The sequence below is a fragment of the Bos taurus genome, chromosome 15 (genome assembly GCF_002263795.3).
Source record: "Bos taurus isolate L1 Dominette 01449 registration number 42190680 breed Hereford chromosome 15, ARS-UCD2.0, whole genome shotgun sequence".
Taxonomy (NCBI): Eukaryota; Metazoa; Chordata; class Mammalia; order Artiodactyla; family Bovidae; genus Bos; species Bos taurus.
Window position 1 is genome coordinate 40491035 of NC_037342.1, and position 22845 is coordinate 40513879.

At 47.7% G+C, this 22845-nt stretch overlaps 1 protein-coding gene across 11 annotated transcripts in view; it reads right to left on the reverse strand.

Annotated features, from left to right (window-relative positions):
• The window catches only part of MICAL2 (microtubule associated monooxygenase, calponin and LIM domain containing 2), a 241555-nt gene that overhangs the window by 128076 nt on the left and 90634 nt on the right, over window positions 1-22845 (reverse strand). For all 11 annotated transcript variants that reach the window (XM_010812544.4, XM_010812542.4, XM_010812543.4 and 8 more), the window contains exons 4-9: window positions 17997-18204; window positions 13864-13980; window positions 12107-12208; window positions 8440-8595; window positions 5333-5433; window positions 831-1088 (exon numbers count right to left, since the gene is read on the reverse strand). In XM_010812544.4, the coding sequence (XP_010810846.2) occupies window positions 831-1088; window positions 5333-5433; window positions 8440-8595; window positions 12107-12208; window positions 13864-13980; window positions 17997-18204 (942 nt within the window). The remainder of the gene's footprint in view (window positions 1-830; window positions 1089-5332; window positions 5434-8439; window positions 8596-12106; window positions 12209-13863; window positions 13981-17996; window positions 18205-22845) is intronic.

A 22845-nucleotide genomic window follows, 5' to 3' on the forward strand; every position in this document is an offset into this window, starting at 1 on the left:
TTCCGGAACAGAGAGCAAAGGCTTGGTGGTAGGAAAATAACAGAGCCCGATGGCAGAACAGCCTGTCTGGTTTGGGTGCAGCAGAGAGCGTGGGAGGAGAGTGCTGAGAGAGAAAGCTGGGAAGGAGGACTGGGACAGCAGCACAGGGCGTGCTGAGGGCTTACGCAAGGAGCTTAGGTCAGAGTCTGCACACCGGGATGAACAAGCGTGGATTCACGAAGCTAAGTTCTAACTAAACTGCTCCATGTGCACCCAAAGCATGGTTTGAAATTTGATGCTAACGTGGCATACATGCATCAGCATTTTTTGGTCAGTGCTTACATTAAGATAAAAATTTCTCCCTCCTGAAAGCATTCATTTAATCTAAGAATGCTAGCATCTGCAGATTTTCTGGGAAGAATTTTGAGCAAGGAGGCCATGGACTTTGGAGCCAACACTCCTTTCTTGCTCCTATATGAACTCTATGCTGAAAGTCCACAGAGATCCACAGACTGGAGGAAGAAGTCTCAGGATCTACAAGCTCTAAGAAGGATGGCCCATGAAGTCCAGACTAGGGCTGCTAAATTTTGTGCTCCAACCGAGAAGCCAGCCCAGAAGAAACCAGAAGGGCAAGGGAAAGTGTTCCTGCCGGTACATAGGCAGAGTTGACTCCTCTGAATTTAGTCAAAGGGCAAGCTCTGAGGCCAGGATGGGTTCGTCAGAGTCCTGCCAATTGGCTGAGAGCCTGTCCTTTCCTTGGGCTTTAGGACAGCAGATGCTGCCAGTTAGAAAAGCAAAGTGGGGGATCTATCTTCCAGCAGGAAGCAGGGGAATCCAAATGCAGGAGGTACCTCAAGCAAGCTGTCACCCACGAGGGCCACGAGCAGCAGGTGTGACTGCCGCTCGCGCACCAAGGCCGCATTCTCGGAGGCGTACATGGAGGTGAAGTCGAACATGGCCACGTCGGGCTGCCCGTAATGGTTCATGGCAAAGTCTAAAGACGGCAGCTGGTAATTGGTGGCGAAGTCTGCAGCCTCGCGTGCGTAGGAAAGCAGGTTGTCCTGGTTCACATTCTCCGCGCGCAGCAGCGTCTCTGTGTCGGTATAGTCCTGGGGGAAAGAACAGGAGCACAGCGTAGCAACTTGCCCCTCAAGAGGGCAAGGAGTCATATCCACTTCTTTGCGAAAGGACTTGGAATGGATTTGCAGAAAGGCTAATTGAGAGAGAACTGGAAAACTGGGGCCCAGGGAACAAAGAGGAACCAAACCAGTCATCTGGAATGTTGAGAGTTATGATTAAGCGTCACATTTGGCTTTGAGCTGCCTGGCATCCAAGGCAAAAGGGAAATGAGATATGTTACAGGGCTTTCCTTATCAGAAAGAAGGAAGCATAGACATTCCTAGGGGAGGCAATTTATTCCTGGCACTAAATTCTAAAAGAACTGTCTGACATAGGAATTTTGACAGAGAGCAGTGTGTTGTAATGAACAGTGTAAATAATGGTCCTGCAGAAGTGCAGAAGCATATGTCATATGGCTGGTTCTTATGATAACGTTCAGTAAAATTAAAAGACAAAAAAGCAAGTGAGTAGGAGTGATTTTACGATGGACTAAGCTAAGCTAATGTGGCCCAGAAATGCTGTGGCAAACAAATCTGAAAAAGAAACGGGTAATTGGCATAACTCTCAAAGTTTCTCTCCAAGGTCAGTTACCCCTTTTCTCAAGAGGCTAAGGGCTCCTCAGGGCCCTGCTTTGCTCTTAGAGTGTTAATGTTGCACTTTCCCACTGGGAGGTAGACAACCCTGAGCTTAGAGGACTAGGATATCCCCCCTGGAGGGACACTGGCGATGATCTCTAGGACATCTCCCAGAGCCAAATCTGCTCATAGTGTGGCTACAGAAACGAAAAGACCACCTTTCCCAAAAGGTGACACAGAACATGTAAACCCCTGGGGCGCGGGCAAGGACTAGTGTGTAAGACTAACATGGGCCTTGCGTCAGTGAGATCAACAGGTCAGATTCCATCTCTGTTTATTGATTGCATTGACTGTAAATTTGGGCAAGTTAATGAACTTTTCTGAGTCTCCGTACTCTTATTTGTAAAATTTGAGTTTGCAAAATGAGATTAACAAAATCTACTCCATAGAACCATGTGAGAACTGAATGAGAGTGTGTACATGGCTCCCTAGCCCAAGGCCTAGGAATTAGAAGTTTACAATGACTGAGATTCCAGTCTGTAGTAAGTAATAACGGCCAAACCGCAGTATGTGCTGAAGTGCATCCCCGACACCCCAAGAGTAACGGCATGAGCATTTACAAAGGTCTTAGATGGCACAGCCTCAACCACAAACAGCGACCTACTGTGGCAGTTTTCCCAACAGCCATGATTTCCCCCAAATTCCAGTATTTCCACATCCAAACCACGTCAACTAAATTGAACCCAGAGTTGGCCCAAGAGCCTTTTGTCGGGTCACAGCTGGAGCTCCTATTACTGGCTTTCCTTTCTCATACCTATTCTTAGATCACAAGATCACTCTCCTCCCAGAGGGTATGGGAGGGTGAATGGAGAAATCTCAAAAATATACCCTCTTCAAAACGTGCCACAAGCACCGTTATGGAGGACTGGGTGATGGATGAATGTGGACACTGTATGATGAAGGTGGCACCCGGCGCTGATGCCACATGCAAGACTGTGGGGACCTGGCCAAAGGGCGGACCCCCGCTGTGCTGGGATGACAGCCACCTCCCCCAGGGCTGCTGGGAGGAGCCAAGGGGTCTTGCTGGGCTGGAGGTCCCAGATGAGAGGGTGGATGGTAGAACAGACTTGTAGGAAATAGGCGAGTACAGGATGAGAGGAAAAAAGTGGGAATGGGGCTATAAGAAAGAGGGTAGGGCCGAGGAAGGAGAGCCAAATGAAGACACAGGAAGGAGGTGAGTTTGGGCCTCATTTTGCACAGGCCTAGGGAAGACAAGTTGGGTCCTAGACGGAGGTGGGGAGGGAGAGAGGGAAGCAGGAAACATGAAAGAAGAGTGGGGAATCCAACAGGTGTAGAGGTGGAAGGAGGCTGTAGACCAGAAAAGAAGGTTAGGCAACACCTGTTCACGGCTTCAGATGAGGGCGGACTCCACACAGGGAGACCAACTGTGATGTGCATCTGTCCACCTCACACTCTAGGCCTCCAAGCTCCCTTCTACTGGGGTTAAGACCAAGCCTGCTTGTTCATAGGTCAGAGAGGCGGGGGCCTGGAGGGACACACGCAGCTCAGAGCCCAGAGGCGGGGCTCCTATAGGAGAAACTTTACTCTCCCTTTGGTAGTCACGGGAAAAGGCCCAGAGATCAGCAGGAATAGATGGGGAAGCAGGTCAGTTAGTCATTCAGCAAACATTCACTCAACACATTATGTATCTCAAGGAAGATGCTGGCCCATATACAGACAAGAAAACAAGATTTGCCATTCCTCTGGGAGCAAGTAAAGAAGGGCAATTTAAGTAGATTGGGGTAGACACGTCAGCTCTCGGCTTGTGCAAATACTATAGAGCTTGGCTGGACACCTGGAGACTCCATGCAGGACCCCTGAACCAAATGGTGTCTAGCTCTCCCATGTCCAGTCTGGCCTCCAATTTCTAGAGTTCATGTCTTATATCTCAAGCACCCTCTGCACCAGCTCAGATGATGCTCCCAGATGCTCTGAGGCAGAAGGAAGGCCTTGATGGGGACAACCATGGGCCCCCAGCTCCTGCAGTAATTATGGGACCAAAGCTCAAAGTTCCCACCCACCTGTGCCATGGCACAGAGCCTGAGGGTAGCATGGAGGGGCTTTGGCAATGCCAAAAAATCAAGTCACCGTGAGCAACATGTTGTGGCCAGGACAAACACCCTGGGATGACCAGGAGGAACCTCAGCATCCCAGAAGGCCAGTGACATGGGAACCCTAATTCAAACTTGGCTTGACTCCCCAGAGATGGGCTAAGAAGAACTTGTGTAGCTCCTTCCAAGCCAAGGTACTCACTGTACCTGCACCTGGGGCCCTAAATAGTCCTTCACTATCTGACACAGGCATCCCAATGGAGGAGGTAATTTTGGGAGGCACATCTGTGGAGCAGAGGGAAAAAGGGGGCACGGCCTTACCTCCCCCAGACCGGGTCAGTAGTGGGGCACCAGATGTTGAAACCCACATCCGCTGACTGGGCTAAGTTGGCTTCATTCACTACCCCCCCCCCCCCCATTCCCAGCCTCCTGTCCAGCAACTCAGGCTCTCAGCAAAGCCCTGAGCTAATGCAGAGGAGGCCCAGGGGAGGGCTGGGTTACTAAAGCCGCCCAGCGGGCTGCCAGCACAAGCTGGCATGAGGATAGGCGCATTCTTCTCTGACAAGCATCAATGAATGGTCACCATGCTGCCTGGGCTACAGGCCGACCCCCTGAGAGCAGGCTGACCTTGGATTGCATGATCCTTATCTTAAGGCCACAGCAGCAGTGGCGGCAGCAACCAGGGCTCTGGAAGGATTGAAACCTGATCAAAGAAGCTGTCAGCCCAGGGCCGGTCACTCCATGTGCTCTTTCCTTGCAGCCCTGCTCTCTGTATAAGCAGGAAGGTGCAAAAGCAGGAAGCAGAGGCCAGGAAGGACAGCAGGTCAAAAAAGCAGGTGTCCAAACCGTCAGTGGGGTTGCACAGAGTCGGACACGACTGACGAGACTTAGAAGCAGCAGCAAACCAGGCAGAGAAGTTGCGGAGGGAATCTACAAACCTGCAACATGTCAGTGCTCTGCATACGTTTTAAAATATATTCCTCTGAACAATCCTTTTAAATAGAAACTATTATTCCTATTCTGCAGATGAGAAGACTGAGGCTCAGAGAAGACAAGCAGCTTAGTCACAGTCCTGAGTTAATACATGGCAGAGCCAAGATTCAACTTGAGTCTTCTTGACTACAATAACCCTTTCCCCCAGACCTTGACAATGGGGCCACAGCGTGAAATTCACAGGTAAATGTGCCCATGTCCCACTAGGACAACGAACCACTATCTGCCACCAAATTATGTGTGACAGCCCAGAAAAGAAGGAGGGGTAAATGAGACACATGGTAAAGACCCTCACTGACACCTGGGTGAGAATCTCAGCAACCCCCTCATCCAGCTCTCTGCAGGAACACCCCCGCCTCTTATTGTTAGTGTGGGCTCCTCCATCCAACATTCATGCGCCACCAAGGAGGACTTGGTGGGGGGTGGTGCCTTCCTCTACAGTCCCCACCCCACATCCCGACTCAGTTTCTACTCCCACACTCGCTGATGCTGCCAGCCCAGGTCCCAAAGGGAAAGACAGGATCCATACACAGCCAAGAGATAAGAGATACATACATTAATGATGACACCTTTGTCAAGCAAGCTCTGCCTCTTGGCAGTCATGACAAAATAGTGGGTGCAGTCCTTGTAGTAAACAATGTTCTCAAGATCAATCCCTGAAAAGAGAAGGTTATGGACACAATATTACTTCTTCAGCGCCTACTGTGTGTTAGGAATCCTGCTTTGTCTCATTATAGGTCTCATTATTTATCTGCAAAATATTTGTGTTAGACAAGTTTTGAAGATATAGAAGGCTGGCAAAGATAAAGTCGAGTGCCGGAATTTACCCAAGTCAACACAGCCTTCGTAGTCCCACAAAGATACTATTTTCTTTTTAAATTGAGATATAACTTTGTGCAGGTTTAAGATGTTCAACATACTGATTTGATGTATTTATATAATGCAATACGATTAAGCCTCTATTTCTTTTAAAACTCACAAAGCTCTTTGGGGCTGTGGACCAGTATTTCCAAGTCAGAGCTGAGCACATGCTGCAGAAAGGCACAGTGCTGTTCGTGGCACGGCAGTTAAGTGGCAACAGAACCAGGATTTGAACCATAGTGTGTCTGAATCCAAGTCCCATCCACCGTTTCCTCCATGTGAACAGAAATGCAAGAGCTACGTGAATTCTCCAAAGCCGAAGAGACATTTCTACCATCCTCCTGTTACGTGTGAAAACCCAGGTGGCTCTGGTAGAGCAAGTCAGAGGACTGGATTTTATCTTTTTGTACTTTCCACCAACTGCGAAAGACTTTTTAGGCTAGGTTTCTCCATTTAAAACAATGCCATAAAATAACAGCTTAGCTCAGTGTTTCTCAAAGGAGGCTCTCTAGCCAGCACCATCACCTGAAGACTTGTTAATGCAAATAACTGGGGCCTGACCCCAGCCTACAGAATGGGAAACTCTGGGGGGTCTGGCCAGCAATCTGTGCTTGAAGAGGCCTTACAGGTGATTCTGATTCACCCTCACGTTTGAGAACCACTGGTGTGGCTTCTTAGGAGAAAAAGGAACAGGTTTAAGGCAACTTAGCAGTTATCACAGAGGCGTGCTGGGTAACCATGGAAACCCCTTTATTGCTGTTAAATAGGAAACAGCCATCCATGCCTAGGGCCCCCCAGAGGATCCAGGAAATTCACTGCTGTCACTCTGTGAGGGCACTGTTGTCAAAAAAAGGCCAAAGGTGACGACCGCAACAAAGTGTGAAGGAACTCATTGAAATATTTGGAAAAACACACTCAACATCCTGTTATAATTTATATTTGGTGGTTGGTTTATTGTCTTGGTGTTTGAGGGGAAGGGAGGGCGGGAGAATTCTTAAATCATTCAAAAGGGCATAATATGCTGGGAGGAAATATTTTTTTAAAAAATAATGCCACTGTGGTGACCCTCAGAAGGTCATGCAGTGGACACACATCACTGGCCAGTGAGAGGCAGAGTCTGGCTCAATAACTAATCCCATTCCTAGAAAAGGACCTTACGGAAATAATCCAACAGCAGCTTTATCAGTAACAGTAAATAACTGAAAAGTTTGAATCAGAAGTCCGCAAACTTTTACCATAAAGGGCCAGAGAGTAAATATTTGGGGCTTTGAGGGCTATCTGGTCTGTGTTGCAAGCCCTCATGGCACCAAGGTAAGCAAACCGGCCTGGCTGCATTCTAATAAACTTCTATTGATGGACAATGAGACTTGAATTCATAAATTTTTTATTTTTCCTTTAAATTTGCTCTTTTGATATTTCTGCAGCCATTTAAAAATATTAAAATCATTTCAGGTTGAAAGCAATACAAAAATGCATGGCAAGTCATGGTTTGCCAACCCCTGGTTTAAATGCTTCAGCAGTGAGTGACAATATATGCACTGCATGAGCTATTCCAAACAAACCTGACTGTCAGGAGGACTGGGGACCATGGACAACATTTAAAATGTGATGCTGAATTAGAAAAGCAGAATAACAGTATTGACACTATGGTGAAAGCTCCAGCCATGCAAAAAGTAAGGATGCCAGTGGAGAAGTACCGAAAAGGACTACATGAAAATGATTGTTCCTGGGCTAGGCGGTGCTGGGTGTTAATGATTTATTTTTAGTATAAAAGTTTTATTTAACATTGCTACACTGCCTTTTCAAGGAGACATATATATATTTCAAAGTCAGGTTAAAAAGAAAGGAAAAAAAATCTGAATTTTACTCAATTTGGAACAGGAGTTTCACGCTTCTCCCTCACCCTGCATGATTTTTTCTCCACTATACTTACAGACCATATGACATGTTAGTAATTGATTTGACTATTGATGGTCACCCCCCACCCCCACAACACCTATAGAATATAAACTCTGAAAGAGGGATTTTTGTTTGTTTTGCTAACCCCTCTATCTCATGCCCTTGGAAAATGGATGGTAGGTGTTCAATAAATATTTGTTGAGGAAATGAATGAGTCCTTTCTCCAAGTCCCATGGTTGGGTGTCGTGACCCTCCCTCCACATCCCTGACCATCCCTGGAGGGAAGGGCAGCTGGCACACTGATAAAAGCACCTATGCCTCTTTCTGGACCACCTACAGGTTACTGGTTCCTCATCAGAGCGCTCCTGGAACCCCACACTGACTTAGGGCATAGATTCACTAGCCTATTTTAGGATGGTTTATGCGGCTGTCTCTCCCCAGACAAGGTGCCACTATTGGGAGGAGACCATGTCAACCTCAACTGTGTATCCCATGAAATTGAGTGCAAACTCCAGGAGATGGTAAGAGACAGAGAGGGCTGGCATGGTGCAGTCCATGGGGTCACAAAGAGTCAGACACGACTTGGTGACTGAACAAGAACAAATATGACAGGCAATCAGTAAATGTCTCCTGCATATAGATGGTTAAATAAATGGTTATCTATTTTCATGTACAACATCTAGAAATTTCCCTCAAGAATCCTTCCTGTCCCTGAAGGAATTCTGTCCATTATTATCCTAAAGAGAAACCCCTGCTTCCACTTTACCAGAATGAGTCTCTCGGTCCCAAGAGTTAGGAAAGCCAAGTGCCCCCACCCCTCCCCATTCCACCGCACTCCAACCCCTATACAGAACAGAGAAGCATGAACAATAGCCTGGTTTGGAGAAAGGTGAAGGTCCAACCTGTTTCTTTTTTAAGATCCTGAAAAAATTTCTGATTGAAGATGAAAGCCACACCGCTAATCTCTTCCACCTTAGCCTCAGCTGTGCTGTTTCTGTTGATGAAGTTGGCGGTGATTGCAATAGCCAGCTTCCCACGGAATTCTTTTCTTCTGAACCCTGTGTGAGGAAAAGGGAAAAGTGAGTCTTTCTTCTGGATTTGATGTGAAAACTGGAAAAGATTACTGAGAAAGCTACTCTCAGATGGCCCATGGGACAGTGAAACCAGAATTTTGGATCTAGAGTATAAAGGCAGACAGAAATGCTAAGATTTGTCCCTGAGGAAGAAACCCACTGGAGGCCTTTCTCAGGGGGACCTGTTCCTTCCCCCAAATTTCTGGGACCAATTATCCTGGTTAGGCTTCCAAAACAACAGTGTGCTTCTCCAGTGGACAATCACAGGGCTCATCCTTTAGAACAGGGGTCCCCAGCCTCTGGGATCTAATGCCTGATGATCTGAGGTAGAGTGGATATAATAATAAAGTGCACAATAAATGTAATGCCCTAGAACCATCCTGAAACCACCCCCCCATCCCTCACCACCACCCATGGAAAGATTATCTTTAGAAGAAGCAGATACAGACATTGCTGCAAGGTAGGCTCATGAAAGACCCACAGGCAATTTAAACTTACATAATTAAAACTACTGTGTTAGCATATTTCATGTTTTTCCCCATTTGATAAGTAGAATTATGAGATTGAATTCCTGTGGGACAGAGATTTTTAACAAATTCTCTTTCAGTCTCCAGTCCACAGTGACTGGCATTTAGTACTCACTCCATATATGTATAATGGATAGATGGAATTCTAACTTGCAATTGTTTTAGTTCAGTGACTAACTGAGGTTCTTATAGCTTTCAATGGTGTGCATTGAAATCACTTTTTTAATGGCCGTAAGAATTCTGCATCCAATTACAATGTGGTTGTTGTTTTGTTTTGTTTTTTCCTTTTCCCTCACATGCCAACTAGCAATTTCAGGATAGCAGTGGTGTGTCCTACACTTCAACTCAATTCTGACAGTACCTACACGGAGATAAGATCAGATCCCACAGGTTAAGAGCTCAGTCCCACCGACAGTCTTCTATTTCAGATGCCAGTTACAAGCCCTTGTCGTCACCAATGCTTCTGACTAACCAGCTCTAGATTGTAGGTTCAAGACCTCCCTCCTGGGTTTTATTTTTCCAGAGTGGCTCTCAGAGCTCAGAGAATATCTTACTGAATAACTCAGGATCAGCCAAGTGGAAGAGATGCTTAGGCAAGGTGTAGGGAAAGCCAGAGCTTTCACACCCTCTCCAAGCACGCTACTTTCTACTCTCTGCAAACCTCCGCTTGTTCACCAACCCAGAAGCTCTCCACACCCTTTCCTTTCCTTTTTTTTTTTTTTTAATGGAGGCTTTATTACAGACACATGAGTGATTAAATCACTGGTCAATGAGCTCCATCTCTAGCCTCTCTCCCCTCCCATGAGGTCAGGGGATAGGATTAAAAGTTCCAACCCTCTAATCATTTTTTTTTGGCTCTCCTGGCAACCAGTCCCCTCCCTTTCTTAGGTGCTTTCCAAAACTCACTTTATTAACATACACTCAGGTGTGGTGGAAAGGAGCTTGTTATGAATAACAACACAGCCATTTCACATTTATGGCTCTGAAATGTTTTCAGGAACCACAGACAAATATCATAACAAAAGATGCTCTTCTTGCTCTCATCACTCAGGAAATTCCAAGGGTTTGGGGAGCTGTGCCAGAAAGGGGACAAAGACCCAGATACATTTGCCTTATTATAAATCACAATATCACGGGGGATTACACACAGGATCACCAACAGGTGGTCCCATTTCAATGGACCACCACCTTCTAATCCTCTTACTTTTTAGCATTTGTCTTTTCCTTCAGTCCAGAATTTCCTTTCCACCTCAGCCCCAGGTACTGACTGCTGTTTACTTTGCTTAACTCAAGGCATTTATCTTGCTAGCAGACATAACCACTGTCTTCAGCACCAGTGGGGATTCCCCTCCCCTTTGCATATGCTAAGACTCATGCTAATACTAAATTGCTCCAGTCCATTCTTTGTGACCTTATAGACTGTAGCCCTCCAGGCTTCTCCCTGCAGGAGATTCTCCAGGCCAGAATACTGGAGTGGAGTTGCCATGCCCTCCCTCCGGGGGATCTTCCCAAGCCAGGGATCAAACCTATGTCTCCTGCATTGGCAGGCAGGTTCCTACCACTAGCGTGGTGATTCCAAACTTCTTTGCCGAAAATCTCTTTGACTAAACATCTTGAGTTTCTGTTCAACACTCCCTCATTTTGGTTCTTCATTAGACCTTTGGGGAAGTGGTCAATAATGGCCAATAGTCTCTAGTATTTTTTAATTGGAGGTGATTTTGCCCCCCAGTGGGCGTTTGGCCAAGTGTGAAGACGGTTCTGCTTGCTATGACTAAGGGCGCTGCTGGTATCTAGTGGGTAGAGGTGAGGGATGCCGCTAAGCATCCTACCACACACACGACAGTCCCCACGACAAAAAACTACCTGGCCCCGGTGCCAAGAGTGCCATTTGAGAAGTCTGATCTCGTCTGCTTACCTGGTCTTAAGTTGCTCAGATGGTTCTTCCCCTTCCTGCCCTACTTCTGTTAACAAAATGTCAAACCATCCTCAAGGTGGGCGTGGATCCTGGACTTTTATATTCAGACTTACAAACCATCAGAATGACCTCATAAACTAACAGTACAACATTCAGGTGGGCAGCTTAAACATTTTCTTGATCGGTATCCAATATTGCTTGCTTGGGGTGGGGAAGTGTGTGTGGAAGTGGAGAGAGGAAAGGAGCAGCACTGTAGAGTAGGAGGGAAGGGCCTTGGCTAGGAGGACCACACTTCCTGAGGGCTGGCAGGTCAACCCCAGTTCTGGGAGGGTGTTCTGTCCCCAGGCGCCCTCCCCGGCAGACATCTGCAGGCTGTAGCCTCTGAGCAAGGCAAGCTTGAAAAACAGACCTGTCCTCAGCCCAAGAGATGCCATGTGGGACCAGTTGGCCTTCAAACCAGGGTCCTAATAGATTCTAGATTCTCCCCTAAAAAAACGTGTTATGCTTCCAAACTTAGAAGCAGAGAGGTGTGGTTTTATTCCTTGACAGTTTGGGCTAAACTTATCTTACTACCCAGCAGTGAGCGTGCTGTAAAGTTATAAGAAGAGATGAGGTCCTCCTCCTAGTGTATTCTACTTCACAGTAAACCAATACCATCAACAGTATAAAATGATTCTCTTTGTTGGAAGAAGTATGAAAGTACTTAGCACCCTGGCTTGCACACTAGCAGGTGTTCAATAAATGTATATTGATTTTTTCTTTTAATTTCCATGATGTTTAACCTTTAAAAAGAATGGTTACATATGAGTCTTAGACCAGTCCTTATAGCAATGTTCTGAGAGGTCCTATTCTTCACAAATTACAGAGCTTCAAAGAGAATTAAGTGGTTTTCTCTAAATATTCAGCCTCAAGCAGAGCAGGGCAGTTTGCCCTTCTATCAAGACCCCCAATCCAGCTTTGGCACCTACCATCTTACACCCATTCTCCATGCCTTTCCTGATACACCCTTTCCCACCCCCATCCCTCCATTCTCAGCCCCAAGAAGAGTCATCACCTTCCAGTGTGTTCCTGCGGCCATCTGCGCCAATGATGACATCAAACTCAAATTCCGACAGAGAGTGATCTACAGGGAGAAATTCTGCCCGCCAGCCAATTTCTGCCAGGACAGAAAAATGAGATGAGTTGGCAGTGAGAGATGGGAGGACAGAGTGATTACATGCCCCTCCCTGTGTTGGCCATGAGAAATGGACAATGCCACCAGGTACAGGCACCCCAGATAGAGGCTCCAAAGGACAGACCCAGACTGTTCAGATTCACACTTGTATTTGGAGCCCTTCTGGCTTAGTTTCAGTTCAGTCCAGGAAAAGGTAAATCAGCAGTGCCAATTCCATGCCTGGTTTTACTGGTTTCTATCAAGGCTGGGAGTCTATGAAACAATTCTCAGGTGAAATCTTGCTGGTTACCCATAATTAGAATTTAACACCCACTAGGGATCTGGGAGGGCTTCTCTGGTAGCTTAGCTGGTAAAGAATCTGCCTGCAGTTCAGGATACCCTGGTTTGGGAAGATCCTCTGGAGAAGGGACAGGCTACCCACTCCAGTATTCTTGGGCTTCCCTGGAGGCTCAGAAGGTAAAGCATCTGCCTGCAATGTGGGAGACCTGGGTTTGATCCCTGGGTTGGTTTGAGACCCTGGAGAGGGTATGGCAACCCACTCCAGTATTCTTGCCTGGAGAATCCCCATGGACAGAGGAGCCTGGCGGGCTACAGTCCATGGGGTCGCAAAGAGTCAGAAACAACTGAGCAACTAAGCTCAGCACACAGGGATCTGGCAAAGGTTAAGAGCACATAATTTTACGTGAGTCAAATCACACATATTGTCCTGCCACAAAAGCCAACTAATGTCTCCCCTAAAATGTCAATATTCTGGGCAAAGGACAGGAGAAATCAGGATTGTAACCTATGTGTGAAACTACAAGGTCTCTGACACAAAACTGGACCCAGAATTGAAAGCCCTGTCCAGCAGCAGAAGAGTTTGATATTAAGATATAGAGGCATCATGAACAAACTCTGGCCATGGTGAACATAAAAGATCAGAATTTTTATAAAATACTAAAAGGAACAAGAGAAAAATTGTTCAATGTGACATACCTAAAATGGATGAATTTTATGGTTTATAAATTATTTTTAAATAAAGCTTAAAAAATATTATAGACCAAATAATATTTCAAACATTTATCTCACATTTATTATCAAAACTTCATTTTTCTTTACTAGATTTTAAAATATCATACAGGTACAGTAAGTGTATGCACATATCTCTCTGTGTACACACAGCTTGAAGAGCATGTGGATGAATTTTATCAGATAACCAAATCTAAGTTTTCTTTCCCACTCACTACTTAGACTTCATCTGTCAAAGTACTGCCTCCTAGGGACAGGGTAACCAAATTACAGGTTTAACGTGCATGTGTGTTCAGCGGTGTCTGACTCTGCAACCCCATGGACTCTAGGCCACCAAACTCCTCTGCCCATGGAATTTTCCAGGCAAGAATACTGGAGCAGGTTGTCATTTCCTACTCCAGGGGATCTCCCCTACCCAGAGATCAAACTCATGTCTCTAATAAATCCCCTGTGAGCTGAAGAACAAACCTAAAGTGACAGCAATGATCCAAAACAGTAAAATATCCTTTCATGGAATTATGTCAAACAGCCCCAGAATAATTATTACAGAATCATCATCTGGGAGTTGCAAATGTTGTTTCCATTTCACAATATCTGATTTCTAGACCAAAAGGAAAATTATACTGTACTTTGATTTTCTTGATCTTCAGGAGGCTCTAGAACCTTCACAAACTCCACATTCACATGGATTTCAACCCCCAATATCAAGGCCACCTTGAACAGGATGAGCTGCAACTGACGAATACCTGTTAGAAAGGAAGTTGAAAGAGATGAACTGTCATTAACAATGTCTGAGTGCCTCTTGTATGCAGAACACTATCTAATTACCATATGATTTCTGAGAATAACAACATAGAGGCATATCTCATTTTATTGCACTTTGCTTTATTGCACTTTCTAGATATTATGTATTTTACAAATTGCAGATTTGTGGCAACCCTGTGTCCAACAAGTCTACCTGTGTCATTTTTTCCAACAGCATTTGCTCATTTTGTGTCTCTGTGTCATATTTTGGCAATTCTAGAAATACTTCAAACTTTTTCATTATTATTGTATTTGTTATGGTGATCTGTGATCAGTGACCTTTGATGTTTACTATTACAAAAAGATTACAACTCACTGAAGGCTCAGATCATGGTTAGCATTTTTTAGCAATAAAATATTTTTAAATTAAGGTATTTACATTACATTTACATTAAGGTAAATACATTACATTAAGGTATTTACATTTTTTACACCTAATTCCATATGCATATACACTAGATAGACTACCGTATCGTGTAAACATCACTTTTACATGCGCTGTAATTCATGTAACTTGCTTTATTCAATATTTGCTTTGTTGTGATGGTCTAGAACCAAACCTGCAATTTCTCCAGGGTATGCCTGTGCCCATAATGATCATTACTGAGCACTAATTATGTGCCAAGCACCCTGTGTTCTCTCATTTAACCCTTCCACTGCTTTCTCATTTAACCCTTACAGTGGCCCTTTGGGATAATTACTCTCGTTTTAGAGGTGAGAAATTGAGGCTCAATAGGGCTAAGTGACTTGCTCAGGCTCACACAGAAGCAAAACTGGAATGTGGATCCAGATCTGTCTGACTCCAAGACTGTGCTCTAGCTGTCAGGCGGATGACACCTGCTATCATGAGGGTGACTCTCTTTTCTGCCTCCTTCCTGAGCTGGGCTATGGGTTTGACAAAACGAAGATGGAAAGAGAAGTAAACAGCGAGTAACGAGTTAATATGTACAGTCAGAGAGTAAATGGCTTACTCTGCCTAAGCTCTCAGCCATCCCTGGGAATGGGTGGAGTGGGGAATCCTCCCCACAAAGTTAGACTCATGTTTTCCACCTACTACCCACTCTCCCAAACTGTCCCAATGAGTGGCTCTTTGTTTTTCCATTTTGCCCCTGCCATTGAGCACAAAAGGGCATGCCTCCAAATACACTTCTGAGAGCACAAAGTTTCAGATTACCTGTGGGTCCCTCTGCATTTTGTGGGCTTCACTCCTTGAACATTTATTGAACATCTACCATTGCACAGTGCCATACCAGGCCCAGGAGATATGGAACCCCAACTAATGGAGGAAACATGGGTAAAGAGAACGGGGCAGGACCTGGTAGTTGGGGCCAGCGGGGTGGCAGAACAGGGTCTGAGCTGCAGACCTGAAAGCCAAGGGAGGAGGGACCAAGAATACTAGGTCCTATGGAGAGAGTAATAATATGAAGACTGCAGGAGGCCAGGGCATGGGAGGCAGGGACGCTTCTGGAGAGAATCCCTTTAGCACAGTACTGGGGAGAAATCAGACCACAGTGGAAGCCAGCATGAGTGGAAAGTGGAGGCAAAGTCTAAGTCGCCTCTTTCTAGAATGAGTACTTTGAGGTGAAGGCAAGTAATGGGCTCTATCAGAGGACTGGAGGGGCTGAGTGAGGCAAAGGCAGGGGGAAAAAGCGAGAAAGAAACTGAGAGCCTCTAAGGTTGGATAGGAAGTGACCAGTTCTGCCTCTGACTTTGGGGTGAGAGGAAGGAAAGGGCACTTGGGGAGAGGAAAGTGCAGGAGGAAGGAGAGGGACTGGCAGGGGGAGTTCCCGCCAGTGGCTTCTCTTCTGCAGAGCGTTGGAGGGAAGCGGATGGAGGGAGGCCATCTGCTCAGAACGAGGAGGCTGTGGTGGGGGCTTGGGACGGCCATGGTGGGAGCTGGAGAAGGATGCTGACACAGGACCAGCAGAAAACTGCTGAGCAAAGCTGAAGACCAGGTCAGAGCTGGGGCTGGAGACCATGGCCAGTTTGAAAGGAAGCCAATCAGCTGGTGCTTAAAGAATCCATGCCAGGAAATAGGCCATGGGGGCGGGTAGGCTTCTCCTCATGGTTTCAAGGTTCCTAGTCTATCTGGTTTCGGCACCCAGTAGGTACTCAATAAATTCTCCCTGCCTCCCTTCTCACACGTATTAGAGCTGCCCTTGACAACAATCACTCTGAACTTTGAATCTCAGTTTCAGAGTCCTTCCCGTGTTTCCACACACAAGAACCAGGGGTTAAGTGGGGGCCCCGTCAATGGAGCAGTGAGGGGCCCCCTGGCTAGAAAGGCCTTCTTGAGGCCTCCTGGTGATCAGCTCTGCCTCTCAAGAAGGCTCGATGGGAAAGTGGTGCTTAATGTTGTCATTCTAAACTGGTACCAACATACCAACATACCAACATCCGTGGGTGGTAAGGAATATCCGGAAAGCTGACACTGCAGCCTTCTGGGCAAATCCAAATTTCTTTCCAATGGAGTCTTGGAATTTTCTCATCCTAGGGCGGGAACAAACCCTGGGCCACTGCTGGTAAGGTCTCCTGTATCTGACTAAATTACACCCTGTCTGGCTGATAATTCTCTCCAGTTGTTCTCATCCCAGCCCCACACCCTTTTCCCATCAGTGCCTGTCCTCATAAAAGCATGGGTCTCAGGGTTCTCCTTCCACTCACTGGTTGAGAGATTGCAGCTCTGAATTTATTTGAATTTGGGGATCCCGGCTGCTTCTTGTTCACTGTACCCCGCTGGATGCAAAGCGCTTCCTGAACACTTAGACCGGCCAAGCACAGTGATAAACACATTTCACACGTGACCTCATTCAATCCTCTCAGCTCTCTTGGTAAGCAGGCATTGATCACATTTAGGGGAGACAGAACTGGGGCTGGAGGAAGGTGAGAAATCTGACCCAAGTCACACAGAAAATGGACCCAAATCTATTCAAACCCTTAACTCTCCCCACAATAGTAACTTCCCTGACTTTTACGAGTTATGATTGCTGTATATAAAATGACTAAAGACTCCTTCCCTGGTGGTCCAGTGGCTAAGACTCCAGGTTCCCAATGCTGTGGGCCCAGGTTTGATCTCTGGTCAGGGAACTAGATCCCACATGCCACAGTTAAAGATCCTGAGTGATGTAAGTGACTGGTGCAGCCAAATGAATTAAAAAAAAAAAAAGACCTCTTCCCTGTAAAGCATGAGGAGGAGGGAGACTTCTCTCCCAAAGCCTGCCTGCACAGACCTTGCCTCAAGAGACCCAAGTAACATCAGCGCAGGAGGCGCCTCAGTGCTCACTTCACCCTACTAAGCATTCAGGGATGGCCCAGAACCCAAAATCCACCTTCCCAATCCCCCTTCTTTTCTGGAGGGACCCCCATCAGGATGGCCTCTCTCTTTCTAAAGCTCAAGGAAACCTGGTGCAGGATCTGTTAACGGTGTCATTCCTCAGCTCTAAATCCTTCCCTGGTTCCCTAGACTGGCAACTCCATGTCCCAGATTCCTTTAACCAAGAGACCCCTTGACAATCTGGCCCACTGGGTGGCTTTATGTGACTCCCTCTTCTAAGCGCCTCTGGCAAGTCTGATTATTCTATTACAGCACAATTTATTGTTGACAGAATCTCAGTGATTTCCCTAAGAGTGTAAACTATATGACTTACCTCTGCCTCTGTTTACCATATTTCATTCATTCATTCACTCAACAGAAGTGCACTGAGCATCTACTATGTGTCAGGCACCATTTTATGCCCTAAAGATGTTGTGGGAAGACATACCATGGCCCCTGGCCTCATGGTGCTTCCAGCCTAGTGGGCACAGCACAGGGTCTGGCACTAAATGTCTGTCGGTTGGATGTGAGGAGCCCCCAGAGACTTGCAAGATGGAATATCCTGGGGATTCCACAATGTGGAGAAATACCCCACCCCAGGTCAGCCCCTTCCCCAGATGGGGTGCCACCACTGGCTCCACTCACTGATATGGTCGATGGAACCAGCACAAAACTTCCCATAGAACTTCTTGGCTCCCAGGCCTCGCAGGTCATGGATGGTGAAAGGCCAGAGGTGCAGCACGTTGTTCCGGGAGAAAGTGTCCCTCTTCTCCACCACGACCACTTTGGCCCCCAGGTAGGCAAGTTCAATGGCAGTACGCAGACCACAAGGTCCTCCGCCAATGATGAGACACTGAAGAGGGGAGAGAGGAGACAGACACTCAGTGGCCTCTGGCCTTGTGGACAGAACTTCCTCCCTAGTCAGCAATGTAACTGGGGAGAAACCCACATGCACCCAAATTAACCAGCAAGTGCAAATCGAACACTTATTAGGACCTGCCATTCATACATCCCATGCACATTACCTGGGGTTTACCCCACACCAATCACTGTGCCAAATCCCGGGAAGAATGCAGAGTCCACGAAAGACTCGGGGAAGGCACAGTAAGATACATGTGAGGTTCAGAGTTAAACTGAACTGGGCTTAAACCCCAGCTCTGGCATTTAACCTGTTAGTTCAGGTGGATGGAGAGAAGGATACACTGGGGGAAAGGAGAGAAAAAAGACAAGGATTCATCTGGAACTAGATGCTGAGAGTCTGAAAAGTCAAGCGAAGGGGTATGGTCATGGTCCTGAAGGCATTGGGACTGTGTGGGCAGAAGTGACAGGAATAGGTTTCTGTTCCAGTCCTGAACTAGGTTTCTGGATCCTGCAACACTGAACAAGACAAGGGTCCTTCCCCAAGAAAACTACAGCCATTTAGGAAAGAAGAGAAGACACATAATGACCTAACCAACTACTTATACTGGGGAAAAGCCCTTCTATTCAAATAAAATCTTATGAGTATCACTGCTCCAATAAAAACAGGAAAGTGGCGGTCAGTATTCTGGCTGACAGATCCCCCTCGCACCAGCCCACCCTACCCTTAGACAGGTCCCGAAGCACCTTTAAGAAGCAAGAGTTCAACTTGGGAGGGGGGTCTAAGTAACTGGGGATACCCCCCAGAGTCACAGAGAAGGGGATCTGCACCCACACATCACTGCTTGATACCACACAGGCATCTGGAAACATCCCTTCTGCTCGGGATTAAACCTTATCTTAAAAAAAAAGAAAAGCATTCCCCTTCCCCTAGCAAATGTTCCATCATCCAGTTATCACTCATCTGGGGCCTCCAGACTCCCAAAGGGAAACTGCAAATAAGCATATCAGAAGCTCCCACACCACAATCAGTGTGGCTTACTCGCTGGAACCGTCCAGAGAGTTTGTGGAAACTGTTAGGGGAAATGAAGTCACCACTGAGATACAATTCACTCCAGAGACAGGCAGCGGGTAGGCAAAACCTAATGCTTCCTTTCTGGTTGGAGCTGACTACAGAGAACCAACTCCCCCAAGCCCAGCTCTCCTTTTTATCTCATACCCCAAACAGCTCCTCTGGCTCGGACATAGCCAGACCATGACGGGCATCTCAAAGCAAGACTCCAAACCCCGACGCTCTGAGGTTGGCTTTGGGGTTAAGTCTGGATTCACTGCATTTCTTTGCAGTTAGCGCATCTTTTCCTGTTTGCTGAGTTCTGTCACTCCAGGGCCACAGACGGAGTGGGGCGGGAGGATGTGGGGTGAAGAAAGGCAGGGAGGGGAGGAAGGGATCACCCTGCATTCTTCCATCTACCAGGCCTGACCCAGAACTGCTCCCTGGGCAAGGTAGGGATTCCCACTCCCACCAGCTGGGGGGCTGCTGTGCATTTCTCATGCAAACAGTAGCTGGTGTACCATCTCTGGTTCTCTCAACTAAACCTGAAATCTCACCAATGAAAGCTCGGTTTTCCCACCATCCTAGGCCCCAGCTCATACTTTGGGGCCTGAAATTTCAGAGATACCAGTCATACTCAAAGCAAATACCAACAGGCCTAATTATATAAAGGGAGAAAATTTGGTACAGATGTTATCAAGACAGGAGAGAAGGCTTGCTGGCCGGAGCCAGGCCAGTTCCTCCAGGAACACACTTGTTATGATTAACATGGGAACTCGGAGTTCTGACAAGAAGCTGAAAACCACGGCTGCAGTGCGCCTGGGCAGAGGAGCAGGCGAAGAAGAGGGTTCTCCAGGCCTGCCCACAGCTGATGCTCTGGATGGTGGGCATAGTGCAAACAGACCATGTGTGCAAAGCATTATGATAACTCAACCCAAAGGAACTCTCCACCTTTCCCAGACGCATCCGGGCTTCACTGCTGAGGATTCCGTGCCAAGGAATGAAAATTTTTCATTAAAAGTCAGCCCTGAAGCCGAGCCCCAAGTTAGATTGTACATTCCTCCTACAGGCTCTGTCCTTAGTGCCACCCCAGAACCAAGCTCCATGTGTTATAATTATGTGCATCTGATTCCCAGACCAGAGTAAAAGCTCCTCAAAAGCTATCTCCATGTCCAGTATGGGGCCTGGCACACAAGAGGCCTCAATAAACATTTGATGGATGAAGGAACTTCCCACACCCTCAAGGCCCACCCAGTTCTGGCTGTCTGACTATAACCAGGATGTTCGATTCACATCAGCCAGGGTGTACGTCTGCATTTCCCACCCAGGCTGGGGGAGCTGGGGTCTGCCAAGGCCACCAGGATCACGGACGTCAGCAGGTCTGTGTGCTCAGGCGACATAAATTTATTACACAGTGGGGAGCGGGGTAGATCCAACACCAGCAGGAAGTCCATTGTATAGATAAGCTTGGCCGTGCTTAGACCTCCACATTTGTGGAGAGAGACAAACACCCCATGGAAAAATCAGCTCTTTATTTATCAAAGGATGGGAAGAGGGGATGTGAGGCCTCGCCCGCTGTCAAGGCACCGGGCTGGACAGGAGCCCTGTGCCCTCCCAGGGGAACCCCCAAAGCACTACTGACTTCTCGGTGACATGGAGCATCATCCAGCCCACCAGTGGCGGGGGGCGGGGGGCAGAGGGGAAAGTGTTGCGACTGTGCCAAGAATGCTAAAGGGATCAGTCCCCAAAGGGAGCTGCCGAGAGACCCAGGGGCCAAGCTAGGGGTTAGCAGTCTGGAGGCTTGATTTCCGCTTTTGAATTCTGCCTCCAGTTTGTTTGGGAGCTCTGCATGCAGACAATCCAGGGAGGTGGGGCGCAGAAAGCCAGCACTTGGAGGGAGCGAGCAGATCGAGGTCTGCCATTCATAAACTCACTCACCCAGGCGCTGCAGCTCCTTGAAAAGGATGACCATAGGATCTAAACTATATCATGCCCAGCATGTTCTACTTGCGAGGCACTGTCCTAATCATTCCACCTATTTCATCTTTCCAACTGCCCTATGAGGTAACTGTCATCACTACCTCCACTTTGTAAATGAGGAAACTGAGGCACTGAAAAGTTAACTTGCTCTGGGTACTATTATTGTCCCCATATTTGAGCTAAGAAGTGGAGGCAAAGGAGGGTCAGAAATTGCCCCAAGATGGGTCACCTAATGAGGAAGTGGTCAAGTTTGGACACAAACCCAGGGCACATGGGTCCAAAGGCTGAGCTCCGAGCTGCTTGCCTGACCATGAGGCCAGGCCACAGGGGATGTGTTCAGGAGTAAGTGAGGCCAGCTTGGGCTCCGCTCCTTCCCTACACAGGGCACACCTTGGCCCTCCAAACGGAGCCAGGTTCAGGCTGAGTGCACGGGGCCTCTGCCCCGAAGCCCTGAGTCCGGGACTCAGCTGAACTTCATGTCCTTCTCTGTGGTGGAAATTTACAGCCTGGATGGTGCTAAAGCCTCTGCAGCTCTCAGGAAGCCACTCAGGCAGGTGCGGGCAGTGGGGGATCAGGCATGAACACTGGCAGCCTCTCTGGAGGCTGAGAGACCCTCTGGAGGCCTGGCAGCGGGCTGAGAGATGCGATGTCACGTGTGGTGCCGTCTCCCTGGTAGCGGCTCAGGCAGGTGCGGGCAGTGGGGGGTCAGGCATGAACACTGGCAGCCTCTCTGGAGGCTGAGAGACCCTCTGGAGGCCTGGCAGTGGGCTGAGAGATGCGATGTCACGTGTGGTGCCGTCTCCCTGGTAGCGGCGGCCCTCCCGCATGCTGGCCCACTGGCCAGCTCCCCGGGCAGTGCTCAGGGTCCAGGGACGTGCCCTCGTGCTTCCTGGACACTTATCTAAACCCAGACAGGAAGGCCCTGACTGTTACTGGGTTACCATGAGTGTAAACAGCTTGTTCAGAATCACAGGGCAGAGGGTTATCAAACCCCAGGTGATAACCCACATGCTGGCCTAAGGGGCCTGCCCTCACAGCCCCACAATCCAAGAAAGGGGAGCTCACGAGAGATGCAGCCGCCTACGATTCTAGCTTTGGATGGAAAAAGCTCTGTGTGGCGGGGGTGGGGATGGCCAGACGGGGTTCTCCATGGCAACTTCAAAGGCCACTCCAGTGAGGAGCAAACCCTCATCTGACTTGACAGGGCCCTGCCCTGCCCTGCCCTGACTCTCCTGTATCTGGGTCACACCCAGCTATTCCTGAGTAACAATTACCCACTTACTAACCTCAGAAATTTACAGAGAGGAAATGAAGAAAGATATCCTGTTCTCCCTGTCTGCTCTCAAAAAAATAACATGAATTCCTCTGAGAAACATTCCATTCCTCTGTCCCTCCCTTTCAGCCTGAGCCGGTGCTCTGACCCATTTGAGCAATTGTAACTGCTGAGATTGGGGTCTGGATTTTGGGGGACAGTTTCATTTGCAAACATCTTACCCCTGGGCCGTGTAAGTACACTCACATTGGACCCTGGACTTGAGAGTGAGAAGTGCAATCACCAAGGCTGTGCTTCCTGCCTCTGGGTGCTGTTCATACCTCCCGCATCTC